Here is a 23,662-nt window from a genome sequence, read left to right on the forward strand (position 1 = left end):
TGCTATTTGCCGGGTAGCCCTCTTCCCCCTTGCCCGCTTATTCAAGGCGCCAGCTCTGCACCCTAGACAGCTCTTTGCTTAGCGGCACGGAGTACAGAAAACGGATCTGTGAGTTCAGCGGGCCGTTGAGGTGTGGGGCGGATGCGTTCCGGATGGTTCTGGTGTTCTTTCCGACCCGTGTCCGAGCCATTGCTGTCATGCAGTTCGATTCGATTAGCCTGAGAAAGCCAAGTTCGTCACTGAGGGATGTCCGTTTAACAGCCATGAGAACGCTAAAGCCAGACAATGCCAAAAGCCACCAAAGGACACTTCCACGTCTGGCAACATACTCAAGGGACACACATTTATCCCTTCGGTATTATACAAGATGCCCTGCTAGCCTTGAAACATCCTACAAAAGGCAAAGCGAAGTATCCGTCGATTTTAATACCCTAATCACTCAAACGTCAGCAAAAATGCCCGTCTTTCAAGAAACCTCCTACAATGATCGCGACCTTCGAGTAAATCCAACAAAGGAACCGCCTTTGCCAAGACTGACTTCACAGCCGCCATTATCCACCGGTGGTGAAGATGAAAAATATGAAGTCATCATAATTGGTGTAGGTCAGGGTTCACCCAAATTTTGTGCAGGTCAATTGATAAGATAATGTCAAGGCCGGCCCTGCGGGAATGATGTGCACATTGATGCTCGCTCGTTACGGACTTGGAGATACCATTGTATGCTACGATGCCAAGCCTGGAACGCTGAAAGCTGGCCAGGCCGATGGTCTTCAGCCTCGCACGTTGGAAGTACTGAAAAGCCTGGACGTTGTTGATGAGATCCTCAACCATGGATGCCATATGTCTGAGGTCGCTTTTTGGAACCCCAAAAGAAACACATCGCCTGATGATGCTCCCGGAATTGAGCGTACATCTTTTGCACCGGACGTGGCGGTGGCAGCGAGATATAAGCATGAGGTTACCATACACCAGGGCCGGATCGAACGGATCCTCGAAAGCAATCTCAACCACTATGCACCGGACTGCATTCATAGAAACGCCCGATTCATTGACTTTCAGATGGACGAAGTAGGCGATACTGAGTTTCCTGTCAAGGTGGAGATTGAGCTTGAAGATGTTGTTGGCGCCAAGACACGCAAGGCTGTACGCGCCAAATATCTTGTTGGTGCTGACGGTGCACATTCCGTAGTTCGACGGCGGATGGGGCTAGATCTTGTTGGTGAAACAACGGACCACATCTGGGGTGTTGTTGACTTCGTGGTGGAGACAGATTTCCCAGATATACGGAAGCGCTGCGCTATTCACTCCGATGCTGGTTCTGTCATGATCATCCCTCGTGAGCGTATTCAAGGTGGGGGGTATTTGACACGTCTCTATGTACAGACAACAGAAGAAGTCTCTGTTGAAGGCTTAGAACAAAATGTCGAGGGAGAAAAGCAAATGTCAAAAATGCGGAGAGGCAGGATCACTCTCGATTCTATTCTGAAACAAGCTCAGCGTGTCTTTGAGCCCTATGAAATAGGTCTCAAGGATGGAACTCATGTTGATTGGTGGGCTGCATACCAGATTGGACAGCGCATGACACCCAAGTTCTCTCTCAAGGATAGCAACGGTCAACCCAGAATATTTATCGTTGGAGACGGTAAGTAGAGCTACGTTTTAACTCGGGTGTTTCAGTAGCTAATATTAAGAAGCTTGCCATACGCATAGCCCCAAGGCTGGCCAAGGTATGAACGTTTCCATGATGGATTCATACAACCTTTCCTGGAAGTTGGCCCATGAAATTCATGGGCTAAGTCCCAAAATAGCTGGCCCAACCATCCTCTCCACATATGAGGACGAGCGACTCGAGATTGCAAAAATGCTTATAGAGTTTGACACCAACTTCTCGTCCATGTTTTCAGGAAAAGTCCACTCTGATAAAAACGTCGAGGGACTGACGCATGATCAATTTCTAAAGGTCTTCAGAGACGGTAATGGCTTTACCAGTGGGTGTGGCATTGAGTACTCACCGGGAGTTCTTGTTCAGCACCCTGCTCCTGAAGATTACCCAATCTATGGGGACAACTATCTCAATGGGGTCCTGAGACCCGGCCGACGGTTACTCGATTCAGTGGTATTGCGATATGCAGATGCTAACAGGCGACATCTGCAAGATGGTGCGAAATTGAGTAACCCATGCATAGGGATGTCATCGCTAACAACTGTAGATTTTCCCTCCAATGGGCGATTTAGGATCCTTGTATTCACAGCATTCGATCTTTGTGAGAAAGACGGCAGTTCATCTCAGGCTGTAAATCAGATTTGTCAAGATTTAATACCCGTGTTTCCATCCTCCACTATCGAACTAGTCGTGCTCCATCCTTTCTCAGAAAGAAAGTTTGAATGGGGGGATATTCAGCCATCGATCAAGAAGTATGCGGAAATGAAATTCCACGGCCCAGCGGATGAAGGGTTATACGCCACGTACGGAGTTAATGATCGTGCGGGTGCCGCTGCCGTCATTCGGCCAGACGGCTATGTTGGCATGGTCACATCACTTCAAGGGATTTCTCAGGTGGAAGAATACTTGGCTCGTTGCTTAGTTAAAGTTGAGCATGATCAACTGTCTCCTCAGGTATAAATAAGATAACTAATACGTTGGCCATAATACATATATCGATCTCCGTGCACTCTCCGAAGTAGAAAAGGGGCTCTTGCAATACCAGGAAACTTATACGTTAATGCAAATCAAAGCATATATGAGCACAGTTCTAGAAGCGATACGGCTCAAATGACACTCAACAGGACGAAAAGCTGTTATACGGGCCACCTATAAGAGCTCTGAATATCATTCCATATGATTGCTCGCGTACAATCATGCGGTATGCAACCTCCCTGAAATGATGATCATCGTAGCATGCTAGTCACCAGCCCTGTCTACAGTTGCTTCCGAACCTCGGACCAGAGGCCTGTCGTGTGGTTCCCAGTCTCGATCCGGGGGTTTTAACATAGATATTACACTGCTCCACTTCCCCAGGCGAGATTTCTAATCGGCTCTGTTCGGATACGGGCTTGTTCAGTGGGTACGCGATACTATACATACTGAGCTTCGGTTTCCGGGGTTATGGCTCACATATATGTTCAGGGTTGTATACAGAGGTGCCCGGAATTCCCAATAATATCTTTCCTAGTTGAGTATTCTATAATATAACTTCCATTGGGTTTGTGCGTCAGTCCATTGAGCTTACAACCCTCATGCGTGGGTTATAGAATCTACTTTCTTTATTCCTCCTCTCCTGTTTCTTTCTCCCTGTTCTTGAGTATATCCTACAGATAAGCTGCATTCCGTCTAGACGTATTTCGGCTTCTGAAACCGTTCAGAATGAGCGACTACTCAGAGTCATGGCTCAAGGCACGTAGATGTCAATGCATATACTTACCAATGAAAGGAGGTGCCTAACAAATCCAGTTCGAGGAACACCTAGGCGTTCGACCAGTTCTCAACGGCACTGCTGATGAAATGCGCGCCATGCAAGAGGGGATGATGACAGCACTTGCAGCACAATATCCCCCCATCCCTGATTCTATTAAGACCTACGAGGGCGTACATGATTCTTTCAACTATCGTATTTTTTGTCCGGCTGCCGACAAAAGCGACAAATTCCCCGTTGGAGTATACTATCACCCCGGGGGGCTTGTCATTGGACCGTCCATTGCAGATGACTATTTTTGCGCCACTGTCGCGGGCAGCAAAATCGTCGTCATCTCCATAATGTATAGATTATCACCAGAGCATAAGGCACCAGCACACCTTGAAGATGCGCTCAATGGGTTTGAATGGGTAGGACTTATGTCACAAATAAGTAGAGCCGAAACTGATATAGCTAATACCCACGCAGGCGTATAAGAACGCTGCTAAATTCGGAGGCGATTCAACCAGAATATACGCCATAGGCGTCTCGGCCGGAGCTGGACTTGCTTTTTCCGTCACTCGCAAGGTACTTTTGGGTCAGACTTCACTGCGACCTAATACGGTCAAAGGCATTGCTGTCTTCTGTCCCGTTGCGTTGCACCCCGACCACATCACGAAATATTACAAGTCAACTCATACATCTTACGCCGAGATGGAGAAGAATGTGCCACTTTTGAACGCATCAACGATGCGTCTATTCTTCGACCTTGCAGGAAATAATGCTGAATATGAGGACTACTTTCCAATTAGAGATTCGAACATCTTGGGGCGATTACCACCCGTGTATGTATGTACCAGCGAATTGGATCCAGTGAGAGATGATGGAAAGGTGTTGGTGGCATCCTTGAAGGATGCTAGGATTCCCGTCAAGTCTGACCATTATCCTGGCCTTCCACACTGCTTCTGGATAGTTCCCTCTTTACCCGAGACTGAGACATTTTATAAGAATGCCATTAATGGAATGCAATGGGTTATTAGGATATAGCTACTACCTCCTCAAGTGTTCTGCGATTAACGTGGAGATAGAATTAAAAGGAAGGTTTAAAAAAAAATCTCTTAAAGATCTGTACATAACAACATTGAACATTAGCTATGGGTTATCTAGGGGGTCAGCTTAACACACTTCGAATTGATTAGTTCCTCGACACTGAGTATCTCTCGGGGATTCAGCTCCAATCTAATGTAACGTGTGTACTGTCACATGCTTTTCTTAGAGAGGCCAAGAGCCCAGACGCTATCCGCTACAACAATGGTGTTGACCAGGCTCCCATTCAATGCTGACGCTACCCCACAGGATATTCCGAGTATAGTTGCAGTTAAGGCAAGCATTCAGATAATGCCGCAATGCAAACTCTGCTTAGTTCGTGGATAAGGGATTAATGGTAAGTCATTAGAATTACACCTCTATCTTTATCTTGGAATAATGTGTCCTACCTTATCTTTCAAAGTGAGCCATCTTCTTCACGACGACAATCGCGAGCGAGTCCTTAATCACGGAGAAGCTTGTGACTAGAAGATAATGGGAAAGTTATAAACTAAACGTATTGCCAGTATAATTGCGACTGAATAACCGCTAAGTCTGAATGGGCTTTGGACTACAATATGTAGCCTTCTAAAGTCTCTTTCGTCCTCTTCTCAACAGCATGATGGCGATTCTCTTCCCAGATCTCTCCTCCTTCGCCAAACTGATTGCTCAAGTGACCCAAAAAGAAGTCCAAATTTTTCACAGCTTGTGGGAAGGCATTTGCGAACGTACTATAGATGTGCTCCACGGTCGGCTTCGTAGCAGCCTGCGAAATCTCGTCTTTGAAAAGCGCAAGATACTTGCGATTGTGCTCCAGGTCGGCGGCAGTATCAAGTGACCATCCATCTTGGAGATGACCAACAATGATTTTGGTAGGCTTAAGCGACTCAATCAATTCAATGACCTGCAGAAATCTCATTGTAAGTGACCTCCTTAGAAAGCGTTAATACATGGAGTTCTTACCGATTGCCACGCATGGAGAATTTCTGGTGTTTCAATTTCTTCTGCCCTACCCGGTATCTATAAGTACACTATATGGCAAGTGTCAATTAGGCACTCTTACCAGAGATGTGTGCTTCTCCCATACAACGCGTCACCCGTGATTACGGTCCTCTCCGTTGGCAGCCAGAAAAGCGTGTGGTCCACTGCGTCACCTTGTACTGGCCCTAGAAGCATAATTGGGCTTTCTGGATCTTTGTCGAGGATGACAAAGCTGTACGGGTAGGGATCAGGTTTCCTAGGTACCTGTGGAATCTCGTCTCTACCAAAGATGGTCGGCCAATATTTAACCTTCTCATCGTATTCCCTGTCAATTCCGGCCCTAACATAAGGTGCGGCATAAAATTTCGCGGATGGGAATGCCTCCAGGATAGGATTAGCACTGAAGTAATGGTCGGGGTGGTGGTGCGTAACAAAGACAGCCTGCAAAGCATTCGGGGTTTTGTCCTTGATGAATTGAACAACGCGAACAGCATCCGAGACCAAGAATGGCGGGTCAATCAGCATAGCAGATTTGCTGCCAACAATAAGTGTCGTGACACTTGACAGGCCCTTTTCAGATGAGGATATGTGATATGTTTGAAGTGGCATGGTGGATTTTTAAGCGTTCGACCAGGTATTAGTTACCAATTATTCGAGAAGTATGCACTGCTATTTGGACAACAATGCCGGCCCACGAAGTTATATACTCAATAGCGAAGTCTTCTGTTGCCGAATACGCGATGAAGTTGGTGCATTAGGCGATAATAAATGAACAGCGGGGAAGGGTTTCATCCGGAAGGGGTCTGGTGTGACGGAACGAGACCAGTATATCTGGGCATTCGCTTTGCTCCTGGGAATTTGGGTCATATCCGGTGTCTTAGCCGGCTGCGGCGTAAATCACATTTGTTATGCTATATCTGGATGCAACATACGGATAAGGGTCTCCTTCCGTTCAACCCAAACAACCCTCCAATGCCCCAGAGTCTTCCGTATAACCGTCATTGGTTTCCGGAAGCTGCACATATTATCGTGTATGTCACCGTCCTAGACGACATGGACGTAATATATATTTAGGTCTAGGCCTAATGGGTTCAGCGTTATAGAACGTCAGCTTTTTCTTATGTCAGTGATCACTTCAACATTTTGACGTATCAATTTGCAATTTATATTTATTTATATTTTCTGTATCGTTACTGAGCCAACCGCCCGCCATAACGCCAATCACCGCCTCGACCTCTTCTTAGATAACCTCAAAATCTAAGCAGGGGGATATGAATGAAAACAAGTTGAAGACTCCGAATGGAGTGTGCGGGAGCAGAAGTGCGGGAGACCCGCTGGTGCTTCCACCCAATACCAGCAGTGAGCACTTTCATGATTTCATTAACAGAGCGCGAACGATTTGTGGTCTTGACAATGTTTTTGTCTTGGAGCGTGAGGATCAGCTCATTGATGGGACCTATCGATATCCTAACAAAACGCATGACATGCATGCTATCTTGGACCGTACCTACTTTGTTTCTTCTGCAACCGTTTCTCCGCGGAACGTGCCCGAGGTTCAGGATATGATGCGCCTCTGTAACGAGTTTGACGTTCCTGTTTGGCCGTTCTCCATTGGGAGGAATACAGGATACGGAGGTGCAGCGCCGCGTGTGCCTGGAAGCATAGTTCTGAACCTAGGGAAACACATGAATCGTGTCCTGGAGGTAAATACCGAGGGAGCATATGCGCTGGTGGAGCCTGGCGTGACCTTTTTTGATATGCACAAATATCTGGAGAAGAACAATCTCAGAGAGAAAGTTTGGCTTGATGTAAGTCTTACGCCTTCTTCACGCAGATGTTTCAGAGGTTTGAAGCTAAAGCAGTGGTATGGCAGGTACCAGATCTTGGAGGGGGTTCTATCATCGGTAACGCTCTTGAGCGTGGTGTTGGGTACAGCCCATACGGCGGTAAATCTGATAGGCCCAACGAGAGCATTGGAATCTCCAATGTACTGACAATGCCGCTTAGATCATTGGATGATGCACTGTGGAATGGAAATAGTGCTCCCAGATGGTGAATTAATTCGAACTGGCATGGGCGCCCTGCCGGCAAAAGCATCTGGTAGTACAAGCAATTTGAGACCGGATGAGCAACCTGGCAACGAAACTTGGCAGCTGTTTAATTACGGGTTCGGACCTTACAATGACGGCCTGTTCAGCCAAGGCACCCTTGGGGTCGTAGTCAAAATGGGTATCTGGGTAAGTTTTCCCTTATGGGTTCCTCAGACCGGTCGTTGGTGAAAAGCTGACGGGCACTACTCTGCAGTTGATGCCAAATCCTGGCGGTTACCAAGCATACATGATTACCTTCCCGAGGGACGAAGACTTGCATCAGGTGATTGAGATTATGCGTCCATTACGTCTGGTAGGTGACACCTTCTAACTCCAAAACAAGACTACAGTAGGATTTCATTTAATAACAAATGCCTAGCAAATGGTTCTGCAAAACGTACCGACTTTGCGATCCATCCTTATGGATGCTGCAGTACACAACTGCAAAGCACACTATACAAATTCAGATGAACCTCTATCTGAACAAGAGCTTGACGAGATCGCCAAGGAACTGAAACTTGGACGCTGGAACTTTTACGGGGCCCTATATGTGAGTGCATAAAGCTGACCACCATACTCCAATTTCTAATGTAAGATGTATACCCGTAGGGGCCAGAGCCAGTTCGCAAAGCTTTCTGGAGCATCATCAAGGATAGCTTTTCAAAAGTTTCCGGTGCCAAGTTTTATTTCCCGGAAGACCGCCCCGAGGAGCACAGTATCCTGAGGACGCGTGAACTAACGTTGCAAGGAATCCCAAGTTTCGACGAATTGCGGTGGGTTGACTGGCTTCCCAACGGAGCCCATCTCTTCTTCTCCCCCATCGCAAAGATTACGGGGGATGATGCTGTGTCACAGTACGAAGTGAGTAAGAGACGCTGTCGAGAAGCTGGTTTGGATTTCATAGGAGATTTTCTTATCGGAGTGAGAGAAATGCGTAAGTCTCCTGGCCTTTGTTCCTTTAGAAATCCTATGCCTTTCGGCTATTTCGAGTGTCACATGTAAACCTTGTTGCGAGGCCTTTGCATTGTTAGGCAAGGAAGGAAAATAGCTAACCAGCGTGCTTTTCTTCAGATCATATTGTTTGTATTGTCTTCAATCGCGAGGATCCTGACTCCAAGAGAAGAGCTCTTTGGCTCATTCGAACCCTAATCGAGGACTGCGCACAGCACGGGTGGGGCGAGTACAGAACTCACCTTGCTGTTATGGACCAGATTGCGAATACCTATAACTTCAACAACAATGCTCAATTGAAATTTAATGAACAGATCAAGGATGCTCTTGATCCGAAAGGGATTCTCGCTCCTGGGAAGAATGGCATTTGGCCACAGTCCTATGACAAGGCCGCTTGGGTTCTTTCCTCGGACCCCGGTAAATTACCAGTTAGGGGGAGATCTGAACGCTGAAAAATATAAGTCTATATATTCTGGTACCTGCAGCGTATACTTATATATATATAAGATCTAAGAAGCTGAAGGGAAGTATCTAGGCTTAGCTAGTTATAGCTTGAATAAAAAGCTTTTGAAATACAGAATTAGCCCTTTTTAGGAGGTGTTAAGAAACGAGTACCGTGGTCATTATATTATAGCTGCAGTTTTGTAGATAGTTATTCAATATCTCTTTGACTTCTTTAGTACTTTTCTTGTTCTTAAATGTTAGACGATATATTTAGATTGTGCAATAAAACGTACTGAGTTACTGTAATGTTTTAATTTAATGTTTTAATAATATAATGTAAGTTCCTATGGTTATAAGCTAAGGTTAATTAGTTTATATTCTCAATATTCCAAAGGGGGTTATTTTACACTTCTAATTATTTAATAGAGGATCATTGGACTATTGCAATGATCTGATGATTTGTTCCTGCCTGCACGGCCCGTTGTCGCAACCAGCAGAGTTGGGTCGTGACACTTTCAGCTTAATTTAGCCAACGGAAGCGGGAAACCAAAACGCATAAGGTGCATCTTCCGGCCCACTTTTGCCAACGGCAGCGGGAAATTGTAGGCCTAGAGAGGATTCGCTTTCCGCTGAAGCCAATACTCGCATATATATAGACAACTCAAATAGCTTGTGATTTGGAAGATATACCACTTTGGATTGCTAATCTACTCTTACTATGTGCATTCGACATTTAGTAATCAAACTCTGTTAGTTCCTTGAAGCAATGTCAGCCTTCTTGTTCGACCGTCAGAAGCTCCCGCAGCTCAAAGATAAAGTCGTTGTACTAACAGGTAGATCCACGTACCAACTGCTGCGGAACAGAAATTTTACTAACATCCCTACTGGCGGCGCCAACGGTATAGGTGCGGAAACGGTGAAACTGCTTAGCTCCCATGGAGCAAAAGTGGTCTTTGGCGATATTGCTAAAGAACAAGGGATGACCCTCGCAAACTCTCTATCTCCTAATGTCTGTTTTGTTGAGACCGATGTGACTTCATATTTATCGGTTCTGCAGCTATTTCAAAAAGCTTTTGAGCTTTATCAACGTGTTGACATTGCCGTCTCGAACGCCGGTCTTGGGGAAAAACCGGAGTGGTTCGAGCCGTCCATGAACCTTGTCAGCGTGCAAAAGGAGCCAAATACAGTCACCCTTGATGTTAACTTGAGAGGCTCCTTATTTTTTGCTCGCGTGGCAACTGTATATTTACGCCAAAATGCCGCAAGAGAAGACAATAAGTCGCTGATACTTCTTTCGTCAGTAGCCGGATTTGAAGAGAGTCCAGGCATCTTCGTGTACCAGGCTGCCAAGCATGGTATCATCGGTCTAATGCGAAGTTTGAGGAAATACTCCTCTACTGTTTATGATGAGGCAAACATTCGAGTAAATTGCGTTTGTCCATGGGCAACGAAGACAGCCATGATCCAAGAATTCCAGACTGCGTGGGAAAAAGAAGGCCTCCCACTAAACACCTGCCTTGACGTGGCCGAAGTTGTCGCGGCCATTGCGCTGGAAGGAAATTTGAATGGAGAGAGTGTGTATGTGGAAGGTGGAAATTCGTGGCTCTTTGAGGAGAACCTCCAACGCCTTCAGCCTCAATGGCTCGGTGAATCAGCCTTCCAGAATTTAATGAAAGGACAAGCTTATCTAGCCACAGTATGATACAACTTTACCTTCAGTCTCAAGCTACCTAGCCCTTTTATAATGGCTAACACATTTGCAGGGTTCGAAGTGGAATATATCCAAGGAACTCTAGTTTCAAATATCTGTGACAAGCCGGTTTCCGACATGTTAATACTAGGAAGCATTCCCCAAGGGGGAAACTATGTGCTAAGTTCATGTTGGCGGATAGATCAGATTATAGGGCGCATATCATGGTTGTCCTTCCCACACCTCTACTAGAAACTCTATAGCTTTAGTGTACTTAAAATCAGGAAAGAGCCGATTCATCTCGCCTGACGAATCCCATGCCCCTTTGGTACTACTCAGGAGGATACCAACAGATACAGCTTTGTGCATATCTATTGAATCGTCCTTGGAGGCGGCATGATGAGTGGCTTCAATATTCCAAATAGTTTTCAGCTCACCAGCCTCTAGATCTTCAATCTTTACTTTTTCGATCGCGAAAGGGTGTCCTGTAATAGATAAATTTGAAAAGTTCAGTCAGCAATGCTTCACACTGAGAATCTTTTATTTTCTGGGCAACAATTATGCTTCTATTGTTCTTACCTCTCACAGACTCTCCGATGGCCAAAACTTGTGCAAACGTCAATCTGTTGCCTCTGATCCCTCCAATAATCGGCCATCTGCCTCCTTCATAGTCAACTGCACGGGCAACAATAGCTGCAAAGTCCTTAACTGAAGTAAAGTTTATAATGGCGTCCTCATGGCCCTCGACAACGATACCACGCTTGTTCTGGAAGTCAAAGATGGTTTGTAGCGGGTCAACGTACTTGCTGGTTTTGTACGGATAGGCTAGGTAGTCCAAAAACAGACCCGGCTGGAATAAAGAATACTCAAGAACCTGTGAGTTCCGGGAAAGTGGGTTAGCAATGTCGTGTGTGGCTCGCTCACCAAACTCATCAATTTTCAGCTATTATACTTGAAGAAAGGTAACTTACGATCTCCGACTTGTTGATTTCTCTCAAATATTCCCGGATTATTTCTTTTTGCCCTGACCAGGGCATATTCACAGTGTCTTTGCTGTTGATTCGGTCATTAGCCGCTCAAAGGAAACTGCAATGACCATGGTGTTACTTGATGACTAGACTATTTACCTTCCATACTCGCTGGGCGAAAACCGTTTGACACCAGCTTCAATGGCTGCATCGATGAGGTTCCTCTGCACTTTTTGTTCGAAATCTCCCAGGGTCTGGATGAATGACAAGAGAGTGTGAACACCGTTGAGCGCTGTGGTGAGGCTTTGCACATCATTGTAGTCCACAATTTGCCAATCGAGGGTCGATGTGAAGTCCTTAGATGGCACAGTCTGTACATGGACATCAGTTTCCGCTACTTTCTTTTATTTGAGGCACGTAAACAATGTCCCATACACCTCTGCTCAAAATGGTAATATCATGGTTTTTGGATTCAAGTAGAGCATCGATGACTTCTCGAGCGACCTCTGCATCGTAACAACATGATGATTAGCAGTTGTATACCGCCACGTCAAGCCAAGATGAACTTTTACTTACGCCCGGAACCACCAGCAATTGCGACTTTGACCATTTTGAACTCTGCGTTGTGTAAAAGCGAAGAAATTAGTTTCGCTAATACAGCGAGAGGATAGAGATAAGAAAAAGCGATGTAAAAGTTGAGCAACATGGAAAAAGGAAGTTATAACGTGGCGAGCCTACCTTGTGGAATATATATGTATTTGAATTGAGGTTACTAGTAACTTTTGACCACGGAGGAGTACCCTGCCGGCCTTTGTACCCAGCGGGGGTCTCGGAGTCTTTAGTTGAATAACTAGTATAGACCTGCATGTTGACTGGTGTTCGACCGCGGTGCATGCGGTAAATGAATCCTACCCTAGCTTGATCGATCCTTTGTCTATGATGATAACCTGCTGTGGAAAAACGCCAGTACTATTACGGAGAACATATTGCGCTGCAATTCGTAGATTATCGTACTAAAGTTTTATCTGAATACTCTGTCTGACGGTGAAATGAGGCACTGTTATCCACGCTCCCCTAATTTCCACATAATTAATCCTCGATTCTAACAGAATCTTGCATGGTTTTCCATCTCCGCGCGGCGCAATGGCGTGATTACGTAACAATCATTGTGCTATGGAAAGTATTGATCTACGGAGGACCATACTGCCGAATCTTACAACGCCGCGGCGGAGACTTTAACGTCTTTCTCAAACCGAGTTCAAAAAAGAGAAACTGACACTTTCAGGAAAACTATATGGAAGACATTGTCAACGTCTTTTTATCTAATTAGTAAGGGGATTATTGTGACGTTCGTGGCTGGAGTCGTTATCGACGGGAAATGTCGGAACAGCAGAATCAACGCTGGGCATCCTCCGCGGCGGAAGACAAACAACATCCGCCCAAAAGGCGAAAGGTCCGCAAGGGCACATTGAGCTGCTGGGAGTGCAAGCGCCGTAAAACAAGGTGCTCCTATGCAGCGCCGTCAAACAAGAAATGTGATGGATGTAGGAGCCGACGGACAAAGTGCATCAGCCAAGAGTTTCGGGACGAGGCGGACGACAGAGTCGATCATGAGGAATCTCCGACAGTACAGTTGACCAGGCACGGCGGCGACAATACTGGATCAAATGCATCACTCCAGTATCAACCCGATCAGGAGGGGATTACTTTGTCAGCGGTACGTTCCTTAAATGCCTTGATTGCGATTTTACTTCGCTAATGGCGAAGGAAAGAAATATCCGGGGAGAGATGATCACACTTCGAAGTCCAACTCAGAGTCACACTTATCTGTTAATGCGACAATTTCGAATATTGGACCAGAAGCACAGTTAACAAAAAGACTTGACGAGATATCCGGCATCCTCTTGGGGAAATGGCCTGACCAGGATGATCTCGACTTGATATTGAGCATTCCAGTCGATATTTCGATATTATTCCATGGAGTTATATACAAGCCGTACTCTACATTCTATTCTCAACACATGGAATCTCCAAAAGAGATGCTTCAATTGCCTCCGCAGGGTTCCAGGGCTCATCCTGTGCTCATAGCTAGAAGACTCTTGCTACTGGCAACATACCTTCAAGGCATTCCGCCCTCTTCAGCCAGCAAGCTTGATGGTTTGAGCTCAGATTACCGTGCCATCATGCGTTGCCTCGTCGATGCTGTCTCTAAGCTGGTGACTAGCAATGATGAACTTACCAACTCACTCGAGGGCATAGAATGCATCATGACCGAGTCTATGTACCTCAATAATTCTGGGAACCTCCGGCGCGCATGGATGACGAATCGCAGAGCTATGCTCACGGCTCAATTACTAGGGCTACACACGGGAACAGGCGGGCCGGTAAACATAACACTAGAGCCAAAAAGCCGGGACCGGATTGATCCTGATTATATGTGGTTCCGCATCGTCCTCTCGGATCGCGCTCTGTCGTTAATATTGGGGCTTCCCCAAGGCTCCTCGCTCGATGACAGCTTTGCTTCTCCGAATGCCTTAGAGTCATGCATGGCTCTGGAGCGCATAGAGCGTATCCAGGCAGTTGCTGCCGGGCTTATACTGCGTCGTAACGGCGCTGAGACGAGCGAACTGTTAGAAACTTACAAGATTGACAAGATGCTCCAGGACGCCGCAGCCCTGATGTCGCCACAGTGGTCTGTAACGATACATAACACTGCTTTCGTTCCCGACAATGAAGTGAAGATATTAGAAGATGCGATCCGCCTCATGCACCAGTTTACGCATCACAACCTCTTACTACAGTTACATCTACCATTCATGTTGCAACCTTCTTCGGCAGACGGTCCAAATCATGATTACAGCAAGATGACTGCTAGCGCCGCAAGCCGTACCATCATCTCTGATTTCGTGGCCTTCCACAATTCCAATCCTCTTCCGTATTATTGCCGGATGATTGATTTTGTAGTTTTCATTGCCAGCGTGACGCTGTGCATCGCGCATATTGATGCTCGGCATCAGCATCATCCTAGCAGTGACAACAACTGCGTCGGAAGAGGCAGCTTCACTGCTCTGGATTCACTGCGTCATCAGCGACTAAGGGATCGAGGACTGCTTGACTATATTTTAGAGATCATGGAGATGAAGGCGCGAGTCAATCACGATATCGTAGCTCAGAAGATCTCTGCGATCATCCGACCTCTCCTCGCGGCTGAGAGCGATTCCGATAACGGGCGATACTACCTAACCACTGCATCTCGGTCGGTTGATCAAAGAACTTATAGCCAGAAATCACAACCTCAGAGCTTGGGCGAAACTGGCGAGACTCCTAATAAGTTGCTAATCTATATTCCACATTTCGGCACCATCAATATCGAAGCACATCCAGAGATTACCAATGGAGGAAATGTATCAATCTTAGGTAACAACGCCTCATCTTCGAGTGCTGGGCACGAAATTTTGCAGGACGCGGCGATAGAAGTGGATGATATAGGACCCAGCGATCTCGACTGGCAAGCAATCCTCTCAACATATTCCAACGCATTTTTAGGGAGCGACGATTGGTATATTGCTGGGATATAAGCTATGTTGTGATTTTGCAATACCAAACCACCATAAGTCCAATACTCTTGCAGGATTACTCCTACTTGACTCTTTGTAGATTATAACCCTAAGCGGAAGTTTGTCGTCAAGCGCGCTGATGGAACTCTTGGATTCAATGGAACTGTCGATGTTTGCAGTTTGAATTCTCCTGCGTCATATGATGTAAGACTTTCTCCTTCTTCATTATGCCACAGTCACCTCTTACTAATGGAAAGGTCAGTATTACCTTAGTCGCCCCATCCAACAAGACAGTGTTTTTGGAACATCCGCATTTGTCCTTGCAAGCCTCGAAAGAGAACGCTATACGGGCGTAGCATTATATTAGCTGTCGATTATATAAATATACCAGCAAAACTAGCCGTCGACAATTAGTTTGAGAAGCTGTCATACTGTCATCGACCTGAACAGTTAATAATGAGGATGGAAAATTTATACATGGAGATGATTTATACATAGACATGCACGGTTACTAGGGGCATTTAAGAAACAGAGGCCGTCTCCATTAGAGTGTTTGCTACCTGCTAAATATCCGATGTCAGAAAGACTCTCTGTCATTGATTGAGAGTCTTTGATTTTGACACTATTCTACATTCCTTGAAGCCAACGGCCAACCGCTATTTGTTCCTATCACTGTTCCAGTCACATTTGCATCTTTCATGGTGTATAAGTAGGCTTCCTGCGCTGCGAGTTAGCCTCTTTCTGAAAACGTTTGCAAAAGATATACTGTGGCCTTACTGCTACATCCTCAGCATAAGCGAAGATTCCAGTCAAGGTGTCCTTAGCGATGTCCTTGCCTATCTCCTCTAGTTCCGCTTCTGTCTTGTCACCCCACATTTCGGTCCTGGTAGCGAATGGATCGACTACATTGACACGGGTCGGCTTCAAGTCAATGGCCAGAGCTTTAACGAGGCCATGCATGGCAGAAGCATACGCAGTTTTAACAGCCCATCCAGGACGGGGCTTTTGCGTTAATGCCGCTCCGGTGAAGGTAATTGATGATCGAGGACCAGGGTTCAGGTATTGCGAGCCAACCTTGGTTACAATGAGAGGGGCAAAGAAACGGACTCTGCCAGCGTCGATGATTGCATCAAGACTCCAGTCCTGAATGCTGGGAAGATAAAGACTGTCTCCCGCTGTGAAGATAATATGGTCTACTTTTCCATGTTTCTTGAACAGCTCATGAAGAGAATTCTCAAGGTCCGGAGAGAGCAGATTGCAGGCGCTGCCAGCTACTGCGCTTTTGGCATTTGGATAACGAGACTTCAGACGTTCTACTGCCTTGTCTACGCGGCTCTGCTGCGACGACGATATAATTGCATGGCCGCCAAATTCGATAACGCCTTCGGCCACAGCTAGCCCTAAGCCTGACGACCCTCCCAAAATGAGTACGCGATGTCCGCGAAGTTTAGAAACATACTTCCCTTGAGCTAGCATCTCGAATGAAGTGATGATGTAAAAGTGATAGAGAAAATAGGTCCAGAGTTTTGGCTATTATGTGCTCGAGTTATCGAATAATGGCAACGATCCAGCGCTATAAGGCAAGCAAGTATAAATACGGCTGAGATTTATCTGATGAACTTGGTGAACAGCGGAGCGGTATCAAGGCGGAGAGTCAGATAATACCTTTTGAATGTGAATAAAATCTGGGTATTCAGATTGTATCTTCTTTATGTGGTCGTCACCGCCACACATGTCCAAAAATTGGGTCGTGTAGACGGAATAGATAAGGATAAAGTCAATTTGCAGCCGTTTACGGTTACTACCTAGTACCCATGACCTTTGCCGTATTTCCTTTCCCGTTCAATCAAGCCACCTTCCTACATTTTTTCTTAGGGAGCGGACGGTTTGGGTGTTCATGGACAAGAAAGCCAGATCCAAAGAACAGCTTCTTCACGGAGATCTCTCAGATGGGACCAAAATGGCTGATCAATTGAGGGAAATGCTCAAGAAAGGTTCAAACAAAGCCCTGGATGATGCTGAGGCTGCCGATAGTTCGGCTGCCAAAGAGATCTCAGACACACACGACGAACATGCTACATGAAGGGGCACTGCCCAGTCTCTAAACAAGATTTTGGATAGCTACTTTCGGCACAAGCCTTTAAATGATCACGGTCCTGATTTTGTTGCTTCACTATGGTGCGGTGGCTTCCTCAAACTCGGCGTTCATAGGAAGTAACAACTATTAAACTTGGACGCATGCCGCAGAGCCAGCCCTAAGACTCTCTGATATTAGACAATAGCACATAACAATTTTTGAGCACAAAGCTAATGAATATTAAAGTAAGGCTATTAAAAGGTTCTACGATATCCGAGTGGAAGACATATCGAGATATGGGTGAAGACCTTCTCCGTTTTCCCCAAAATGAGGCAAAGGCTTCCTACAATGCTAAAAACAGTCTTACGCCAGCTTAATACATCTCGTGACAAAACGTGGCATATACGCGAGGAATTCCACCAGCCAGTTTCGTGAGAGTGATTAAGCCTTTATTATTAATGCCCTCCAGGATTATGTCGATTTGTATTTCGACGGAATAGATCTACTCCGTTCGTGGAGATAATTATGGGTCGTCAGCAACATCCGGGTGAGATCATTCCCGTCTTTGAGAAGCTAGCATTCTATTATACAAATTTATCTAAACGGGCTTACTATGTAGATTACAAATGAAAGGGCCTGCTGCTAAGCGCTTTGGGTACGCACATCAGTTGTTGCTCTTATTCATAGATACTAACAGTACATAATAAACCTCGGTTCATTCCATAATGCCTATTAGCGGCTAGATATTCTGCAGAAGCTCTTCTTGTGCGTACGCTTTCCGAGCCTCTAATAGCATTGTATGCCTTGGCGCTCTGCGACCTGTCAGTAATTCGAATTGTACACTGCCTTGCTCTGTCAGCATTTCAAGGCCATTTACTAGAACCCAAGCTTGACCAGTCCTAGCTCGCAAATTTTGCACCTCTCGTAGCAAGGGAGTCAACAACGGTTTGTAGCACATTTCTAGGATGACACCGCCTGTCTTGCTTTGCAGCCATTGAGTAGGTACTGCGGCCGTTGTGGCGATTGGCTCTATCCTTTCTCCGGGAACCGGACACGAAACAATGATGGTTGGCTGCTCCATGTCGGCTGGCCATGACTCTTGGGTATGCAAAAGAGTCCGCACATGTTTTACTCCCCGCTGCTGCGAACCGAACATTGTATTGAAATGATCCGGAATGATGCTCTGATCTCGTGCAACAGGATTGAAGACGCAGACGGCATGGACCCCCAGCCGTAACATGGAATATATCGCTGCACGCGCCATACCACCGCTACCGATGACAAGCCCAGATGTCTTTTCCGGATTGATTGCATTTCTGGGTGACAGATTGCGATTGATACACACAGTCATGCCGATCCAATCCGTATTGTCCCCGTACCAACTTCGTATTGCGCCGCTCCCGGGTAGGTTGGCATGAATATTCCCAAGACATGGAGCAGGGTTTGTCTCTGTAGATAGCGGCATCAATGTATTTATGGCTCCTATTGCCATCGCTTGCTGACTTTTTTTTTCCACGAAAGTCGCGGTGATGGTTTTCAGTCCATAAGTGATGGTTGCCCCACCCGTCTTCTTATCCATGGCAAGATCTTCAAAGGGTGGAGAGCCAAGGCTTTCTTGCTGAATGTAGTCAAAGCTGAGGCCAGTGGCATCTAAAGCTGCCTTGACCATAGCTGGAGCAACACTGAGAGGGGCTTTCCCAATGGAATAGATCCGCTGAGTCTCAAGTAGGCCTTTTTGAAATCGTAATTGCATGATCTGTCGTGTTGTCATAAGAGAATCAAGCCCGTCTGCTTTTGGGTGAAAGTGAGGATGATGCACAGGTGTCAAAATGGTATTAGATAACAGCATCGACTGGGAACCTAGAAGACCTTGCCCATATGATATCAAAGCTGGGCCTCCGCGGAGTTTGACACTGCTTCTGAGCGCCATAACACAGTCATGTAACGCTTTTTCGTCCTGGGTACTGGTACCTTTGACAAAGATAAGTCTAGTCATAGAAAACCCATGATCGGAGGCTTTGTCGTACATGCGCCTGGCTTTTTCAATAGCGTCAGCATCCAATGGAATAGCGCAGTGTCCTATGAGCTGAGTCGATCGCCGTTCTGAAAGGATTTGTTTCAACCTAAGATTGATGCTTTCCAATGGGACGACGACATAGTCCACAGCTAACCGGAACGCACTCCAAAGGAGACGAGCCTGGAAATCTTCATCATCTTGACGGTCCACCGCAGCGACTCTATGACGAGAAAGGTCGTAAATTATAGGCACAGAAAGGTACCTCCGGAGCGTCGCTACTTTTTCGCCAATGATTTGGTTGGCGTCGCTTGAGGGGACATCGTCTATTAGCTCGATAGCATCTTCAATGAAATCGAAGTTGTCCAGCTGTGGAGGTAATTGTATGAGTGTTGAGAGCTCAACACGCACCACATGAGTGAAGCGTCTCTCTGCGAGAGGGATGGCAGATAGTGGACGGTTTATGCATGGACTCAGTCTTTCCACGCTTTTGCTACGGACCAAGTCAAGGAAAGAGCAAAAGTGAGTTTTTGCATCTTTCAGACGGAATGGAGAGCATGAGATGTCGCCTTTCCTGTCGTTTGTAGCGGAATCCTCGGTCCAGTCTTGTATGTTGTAGAACTCATAGTTTGAACAATCTCGATGGGTTTCTTCAGCTCGTGTAAAAAGCGCTATTTGCTGTTGATCGAGTCCGAGTAGAGTTTGGACTTGTTTTGGCGAACGCGTTACTTGAATGACGGGGTTTGTAAGGCACAGTCTTTGGAGCAACAAGTGAATATCGGATGTCAAGCTGCTCCATCCACATTCAATTACATGTCGCTCTCGACAGGTCAAAAGCACTCTGCGGACGGCTTCCACGCTGTTCTCATGGAAGGCTTCAATCCCGTATTTCTCGACAAAGGTCGCGGGAGTCATCTTCGTAAACTCTTTGAAGCAACGGTCCTCAGTCATAAAATTCCAGTTCAACTCAGTAGCTGCAATCAGGCCCAGCGTTCGCTTGCCCGCACCACGCACCCCAACCAGAATAATGGACGCTTCAGGGTCCATTTTTGCAATTAGCTGTAGCAGAGGACGGAATTGAAGACTTTTTCCCGATTCATACAACGTATTTGGTGTCTAACAGAGACAGAAAGGATAAGAGAAGCATTTTTTCAGGCAATGCCAAAATTGAAAGTCCAGGATAGGTCACATAAGCACAAAGTAAGAAAGCTTCTTTGTGGCGAGCCGCGACGGCAATGACCTATGCCGACGACTCTGGCGGTTAACAAGCTAACGAGACACTAACGGAAACTTTGGAGCCAAACACGAATGTGATGCGAAAGCAGCACCCCACACACCGTGGAGTCTGCATCTGGGGCCCTGCTTCTTTAATAATTATCAACTGTACTTCCACATTTCAAGAGCTTCCAGCTCTCTAAAAGAAAGGTTGATCCCAGAACATGATCCATTCTTTCCCCATTTCCGCAGGATTCAAGACCTGATGAGAGATGGGGACGCGGGTATCAAAGGCATGTCAGCGGTGTCAACGACGCAAGCTGAAATGCGATGGCAGTGATGAGTGCCTCGCGTGCAAGGCAGCAGGACAACGATGCTTATACGTAAGTGTCAACAGAAAGCGTGGCCTTGTCGAAGGCTACGTGAAAGGCCTAGAGAGACTTTTAGGCTTTGCAATCCAGCGCGATGCCTCATTAACTAGCGACATCCAAAGGTTCTTCCATCGTTTCCCAGGCCAAGAATCGCAAACTGTGGTGCCCGAAAGCCAAACCATGCTTGATTCCTGGAAACAAAGTGTGCTTGCCAAAGACGTTGAGAGGCTTCTGCCAGCGTTAGAGCAAGGTGAAAGACAGAAATGGAAGTCTCTCTTCACTGACCATGACATGGAAATGGGGGGTTGTGCAGAGGGTGACCATAGCGCTGTGGCTTCGATCATCACACCAAGGCGAATTCCAGAATGCAACATAGAGCTTCCTAATATTGAGAGTCAATCAGGTAATATGAGCGCAAAAGAAAACGTCCACACCAACGAGAGACTTTCCAGCAAGACCAAGCAGTACAGACTTCCCACTTCTACGATCCACAATTTGGCTCTGGCCAGACTGCCTTTGGATGCTAAAAAAATGGTGGATTCTTATCTTACATATACGAACTGTTGGTTCCCAATACTGGAACCCCATGAGCTATTAAGAACTTTCTATCAATATCACCGACATACGGAGGGTTCTCGGGATGGTCAGACCGCTGTCCTCTGGGCCACTCTTGCTTTTGAATCATGCTTGACAGCGTCAACTGAGACTGTGCCACATATCGATCTTTCCCAGCAACCGCTTTATCAAAAGGCACGAGCTTTGATACCAACTGAGGAAGCCTCTCATGACTTCGGACACGTACAGGCGTTGCTTATTTTGGCAATGATGAATATGGGCTACAACAGGCTGAAGTCATGCTGGCTTCTCGTTGGCCATGCATCTCGACTGATGAGCTACCTAGAGCGGCGCACGACACCGAGCGGCCTGAAGGCAGGATGCATTGATGCATTCTCAACAAGGAGAGCCCACCTTCTGGTCGGCCTCTCAATCCTTGAAACATTACTTACTTTGCGTACCGAAGCTTTGCAGATTTTTGAAAGAAGGCATTGCCATGCATCTCTCCCCGAGGACGGGTTGGAAGAGTGGGAGAATCCAAAGGTGTTTGGTCAGGCAGACGAGGTTGCTCAGCAGTATAATGAGATTCCAGGCAGAATTGCAAGCACATTTAACACTCTGTCACACGCAATCAGCTGTCTGGAAGCAATATCCACTACCAAACCCGACCGGATCCATTCCGAGTCCTCCAATGCTATTCTCTTGGCCAATGTCCAGTCTAGGATGGCTGAACTTCAGCCGCTACCAGCCCGTTCAGCGTATCCGCATTTCTTCCTGAGCTATACGGCAATCCAATGTGCTATACAAACTGAAAAAAGCGCGAAGTTGAGCGCATCACAAGCCGAATCTGTCCCAGACATCGGTTCACCGGAGACCGATGACATATTTGATTGCTTTGCTAAGGCGTCCATTGCCTTGCAAGAATTCCATCGGATTCATAAGCCAGAACGGACGCCGGTACTGCTGCTTGCGATCTACGATCAAATGATTGAGTGCATATCTCGAACCGCGAGAGATCAGCTAGAATTGAAAAGCAAGGACTTCATGCCGACGATCGAGGCCTTTACAGATTCAATGCAGGAGGTCAGTAAGTTTTGGCCAGCATTTCAACGCGTCCAAACGAATCTACTGTCCCTGGTTAAGGCTGCACAGCGGACAGACTTAGCAAGTTGCGCGGCGCCTGGCATTAATGATGAATTTTTTGGATACTCAGATTCTAGCATGTGCATAAGCGTAGCACCACGAATGAGAGGCGGCAGTATGCGTCCGTTGCCAGTCGTCAATGCCGCCGGTATAAATACTACAGAACAAATTCTAGGGTGGTCTCACAATTCTCATCAGGTTGCAAACTCGCCGGCGGTTGATATGAGTTCACCGTCGCATGATACAATTGGGAGCCTCGACGTGCTGGACCCAGCCTTATCGGAAATAGAGAATCACGAATTGTATTATAAACTCGCTGAAGATGATATACTACACTGGTCAGGAGTATGGCCCGAAGCTGGGTTACGAGAGCTCGGATTCGACGCCAATGCTTTTGAACAAATGCACAGGCCTGGTTGAACGGGGAAAGTCAAGGGGTTTCCCAAAGCTGTGGGTTGCTACAAGACGAACTACTCCACACAAAGTAGGATGAAGATTCTCAGGGATTTCAGATTTTGGTAGCAACAGTCTCTTACTTACTGTTCTGGGTGAGGACTCCCGGCCTATATTGGCACAGAGAGATAAGTCAGCTTTAGCCATGGTGAAGTAGGATCGTATGACTGAGAAATATCTTGACAATATCCAATATCGAATTAGCTTACAGTTCCCACCTGCTTCTTCATATAACTAAGGATAAAGTAATCAGGGAATGGTTGTCAGGCTGATACTATACTCTCTTGACACATGTTCTAATTACAGATATTGAGCCACGCCTCCTTTCTATTTAACAAGAGATAGGGTACTCGACCACGCGTCTGTAATTGGCAACTGATCGACAGCCACATGAGTCCAAATTGAACAAGCTTCAACGGCTTGGAAGAGAAACATTTCAACGCCCGATACTACTGTCCATCCATGTTGTCTCGCTAAGGAAAGTATCCGTGTTTCTGGAGAGGGGTGGTAGCACATATCCAATAGAATCCCCTTGCAAGGCTTGTCAAGAAAGGCTGTGGTCAAATCCCTAACCAGAATTTCGCCGTCTGATTGCGGCGTGATATCTGGGATGGTACTTATAATGACGGCTGGTGCTTCAAGTGTCATTGCCTGGTCGACGGTGCGGATACAAAT

The 23,662-nt window shown here is 46.4% G+C and overlaps 10 protein-coding genes across 10 annotated transcripts; 6 read left to right on the plus strand and 4 right to left on the minus strand.

Moving 5' to 3' along the window:
- Positions 1–455: 455 nt before the first annotated feature.
- Positions 456–2,623, plus strand: T069G_10152 (FAD binding domain-containing protein; the record flags this gene model as incomplete). The annotated part of the gene is made up of 5 exons (XM_056177362.1): positions 456–599; positions 655–1,642; positions 1,695–1,727; positions 1,809–2,159; positions 2,211–2,623. 5 exons carry the CDS (start codon positions 456–458, stop codon positions 2,621–2,623), a joined length of 1,929 nt encoding a protein of 642 aa, XP_056025840.1.
- Positions 2,624–3,364: 741 nt separating this feature from the next.
- T069G_10153 (alpha/beta hydrolase fold domain-containing protein) lies at positions 3,365–4,439 on the plus strand (the record flags this gene model as incomplete). Its single annotated transcript, XM_056177363.1, has 3 exons — positions 3,365–3,394; positions 3,452–3,823; positions 3,882–4,439. 3 exons carry the CDS (start codon positions 3,365–3,367, stop codon positions 4,437–4,439), a joined length of 960 nt encoding a protein of 319 aa, XP_056025841.1.
- A 610-nt stretch (positions 4,440–5,049) lies between these two features.
- On the minus strand, positions 5,050–6,068 carry T069G_10154 (metallo-beta-lactamase superfamily domain-containing protein; the record flags this gene model as incomplete). The annotated part of the gene is made up of 3 exons (XM_056177364.1): positions 5,050–5,382; positions 5,442–5,487; positions 5,542–6,068. 3 exons carry the CDS (start codon positions 6,066–6,068, stop codon positions 5,050–5,052), a joined length of 906 nt encoding a protein of 301 aa, XP_056025842.1.
- A 662-nt stretch (positions 6,069–6,730) lies between these two features.
- On the plus strand, positions 6,731–8,952 carry T069G_10155 (FAD binding domain-containing protein; the record flags this gene model as incomplete). Its single annotated transcript, XM_056177365.1, has 7 exons — positions 6,731–7,267; positions 7,333–7,405; positions 7,467–7,696; positions 7,764–7,862; positions 7,929–8,099; positions 8,159–8,483; positions 8,621–8,952. 7 exons carry the CDS (start codon positions 6,731–6,733, stop codon positions 8,950–8,952), a joined length of 1,767 nt encoding a protein of 588 aa, XP_056025843.1.
- A 758-nt stretch (positions 8,953–9,710) lies between these two features.
- On the plus strand, positions 9,711–10,646 carry T069G_10156 (short chain dehydrogenase domain-containing protein; the record flags this gene model as incomplete). Its single annotated transcript, XM_056177366.1, has 1 exon — positions 9,711–10,646. One exon carries the CDS (start codon positions 9,711–9,713, stop codon positions 10,644–10,646), a length of 936 nt encoding a protein of 311 aa, XP_056025844.1.
- Positions 10,647–10,856: 210 nt separating this feature from the next.
- T069G_10157 (nmrA-like family domain-containing protein) lies at positions 10,857–12,212 on the minus strand (the record flags this gene model as incomplete). Its single annotated transcript, XM_056177367.1, has 6 exons — positions 10,857–11,119; positions 11,214–11,508; positions 11,606–11,687; positions 11,762–11,973; positions 12,038–12,108; positions 12,179–12,212. The coding sequence occupies 6 exons, from the start codon at positions 12,210–12,212 to the stop codon at positions 10,857–10,859; spliced, it is 957 nt and encodes a 318-aa protein (XP_056025845.1).
- A 1,573-nt stretch (positions 12,213–13,785) lies between these two features.
- On the plus strand, positions 13,786–15,180 carry T069G_10158 (uncharacterized protein; the record flags this gene model as incomplete). The annotated part of the gene is made up of 3 exons (XM_056177368.1): positions 13,786–13,883; positions 13,935–14,298; positions 14,377–15,180. The coding sequence occupies 3 exons, from the start codon at positions 13,786–13,788 to the stop codon at positions 15,178–15,180; spliced, it is 1,266 nt and encodes a 421-aa protein (XP_056025846.1).
- Positions 15,181–15,781: 601 nt separating this feature from the next.
- On the minus strand, positions 15,782–16,635 carry T069G_10159 (short chain dehydrogenase domain-containing protein; the record flags this gene model as incomplete). Its single annotated transcript, XM_056177369.1, has 2 exons — positions 15,782–15,877; positions 15,937–16,635. 2 exons carry the CDS (start codon positions 16,633–16,635, stop codon positions 15,782–15,784), a joined length of 795 nt encoding a protein of 264 aa, XP_056025847.1.
- A 1,340-nt stretch (positions 16,636–17,975) lies between these two features.
- On the minus strand, positions 17,976–20,297 carry T069G_10160 (shikimate kinase domain-containing protein; the record flags this gene model as incomplete). Its single annotated transcript, XM_056177370.1, has 3 exons — positions 17,976–18,530; positions 18,582–19,473; positions 19,516–20,297. The coding sequence occupies 3 exons, from the start codon at positions 20,295–20,297 to the stop codon at positions 17,976–17,978; spliced, it is 2,229 nt and encodes a 742-aa protein (XP_056025848.1).
- Positions 20,298–21,016: 719 nt separating this feature from the next.
- On the plus strand, positions 21,017–22,954 carry T069G_10161 (fungal specific transcription factor domain-containing protein; the record flags this gene model as incomplete). Its single annotated transcript, XM_056177371.1, has 2 exons — positions 21,017–21,086; positions 21,150–22,954. The coding sequence occupies 2 exons, from the start codon at positions 21,017–21,019 to the stop codon at positions 22,952–22,954; spliced, it is 1,875 nt and encodes a 624-aa protein (XP_056025849.1).
- Between the last annotated feature and the right edge of the window lie 708 nt (positions 22,955–23,662).

This window comes from Trichoderma breve, chromosome 6 (assembly GCF_028502605.1).
Source record: "Trichoderma breve strain T069 chromosome 6, whole genome shotgun sequence".
Classification (NCBI taxonomy): Eukaryota; Fungi; Ascomycota; class Sordariomycetes; order Hypocreales; family Hypocreaceae; genus Trichoderma; species Trichoderma breve.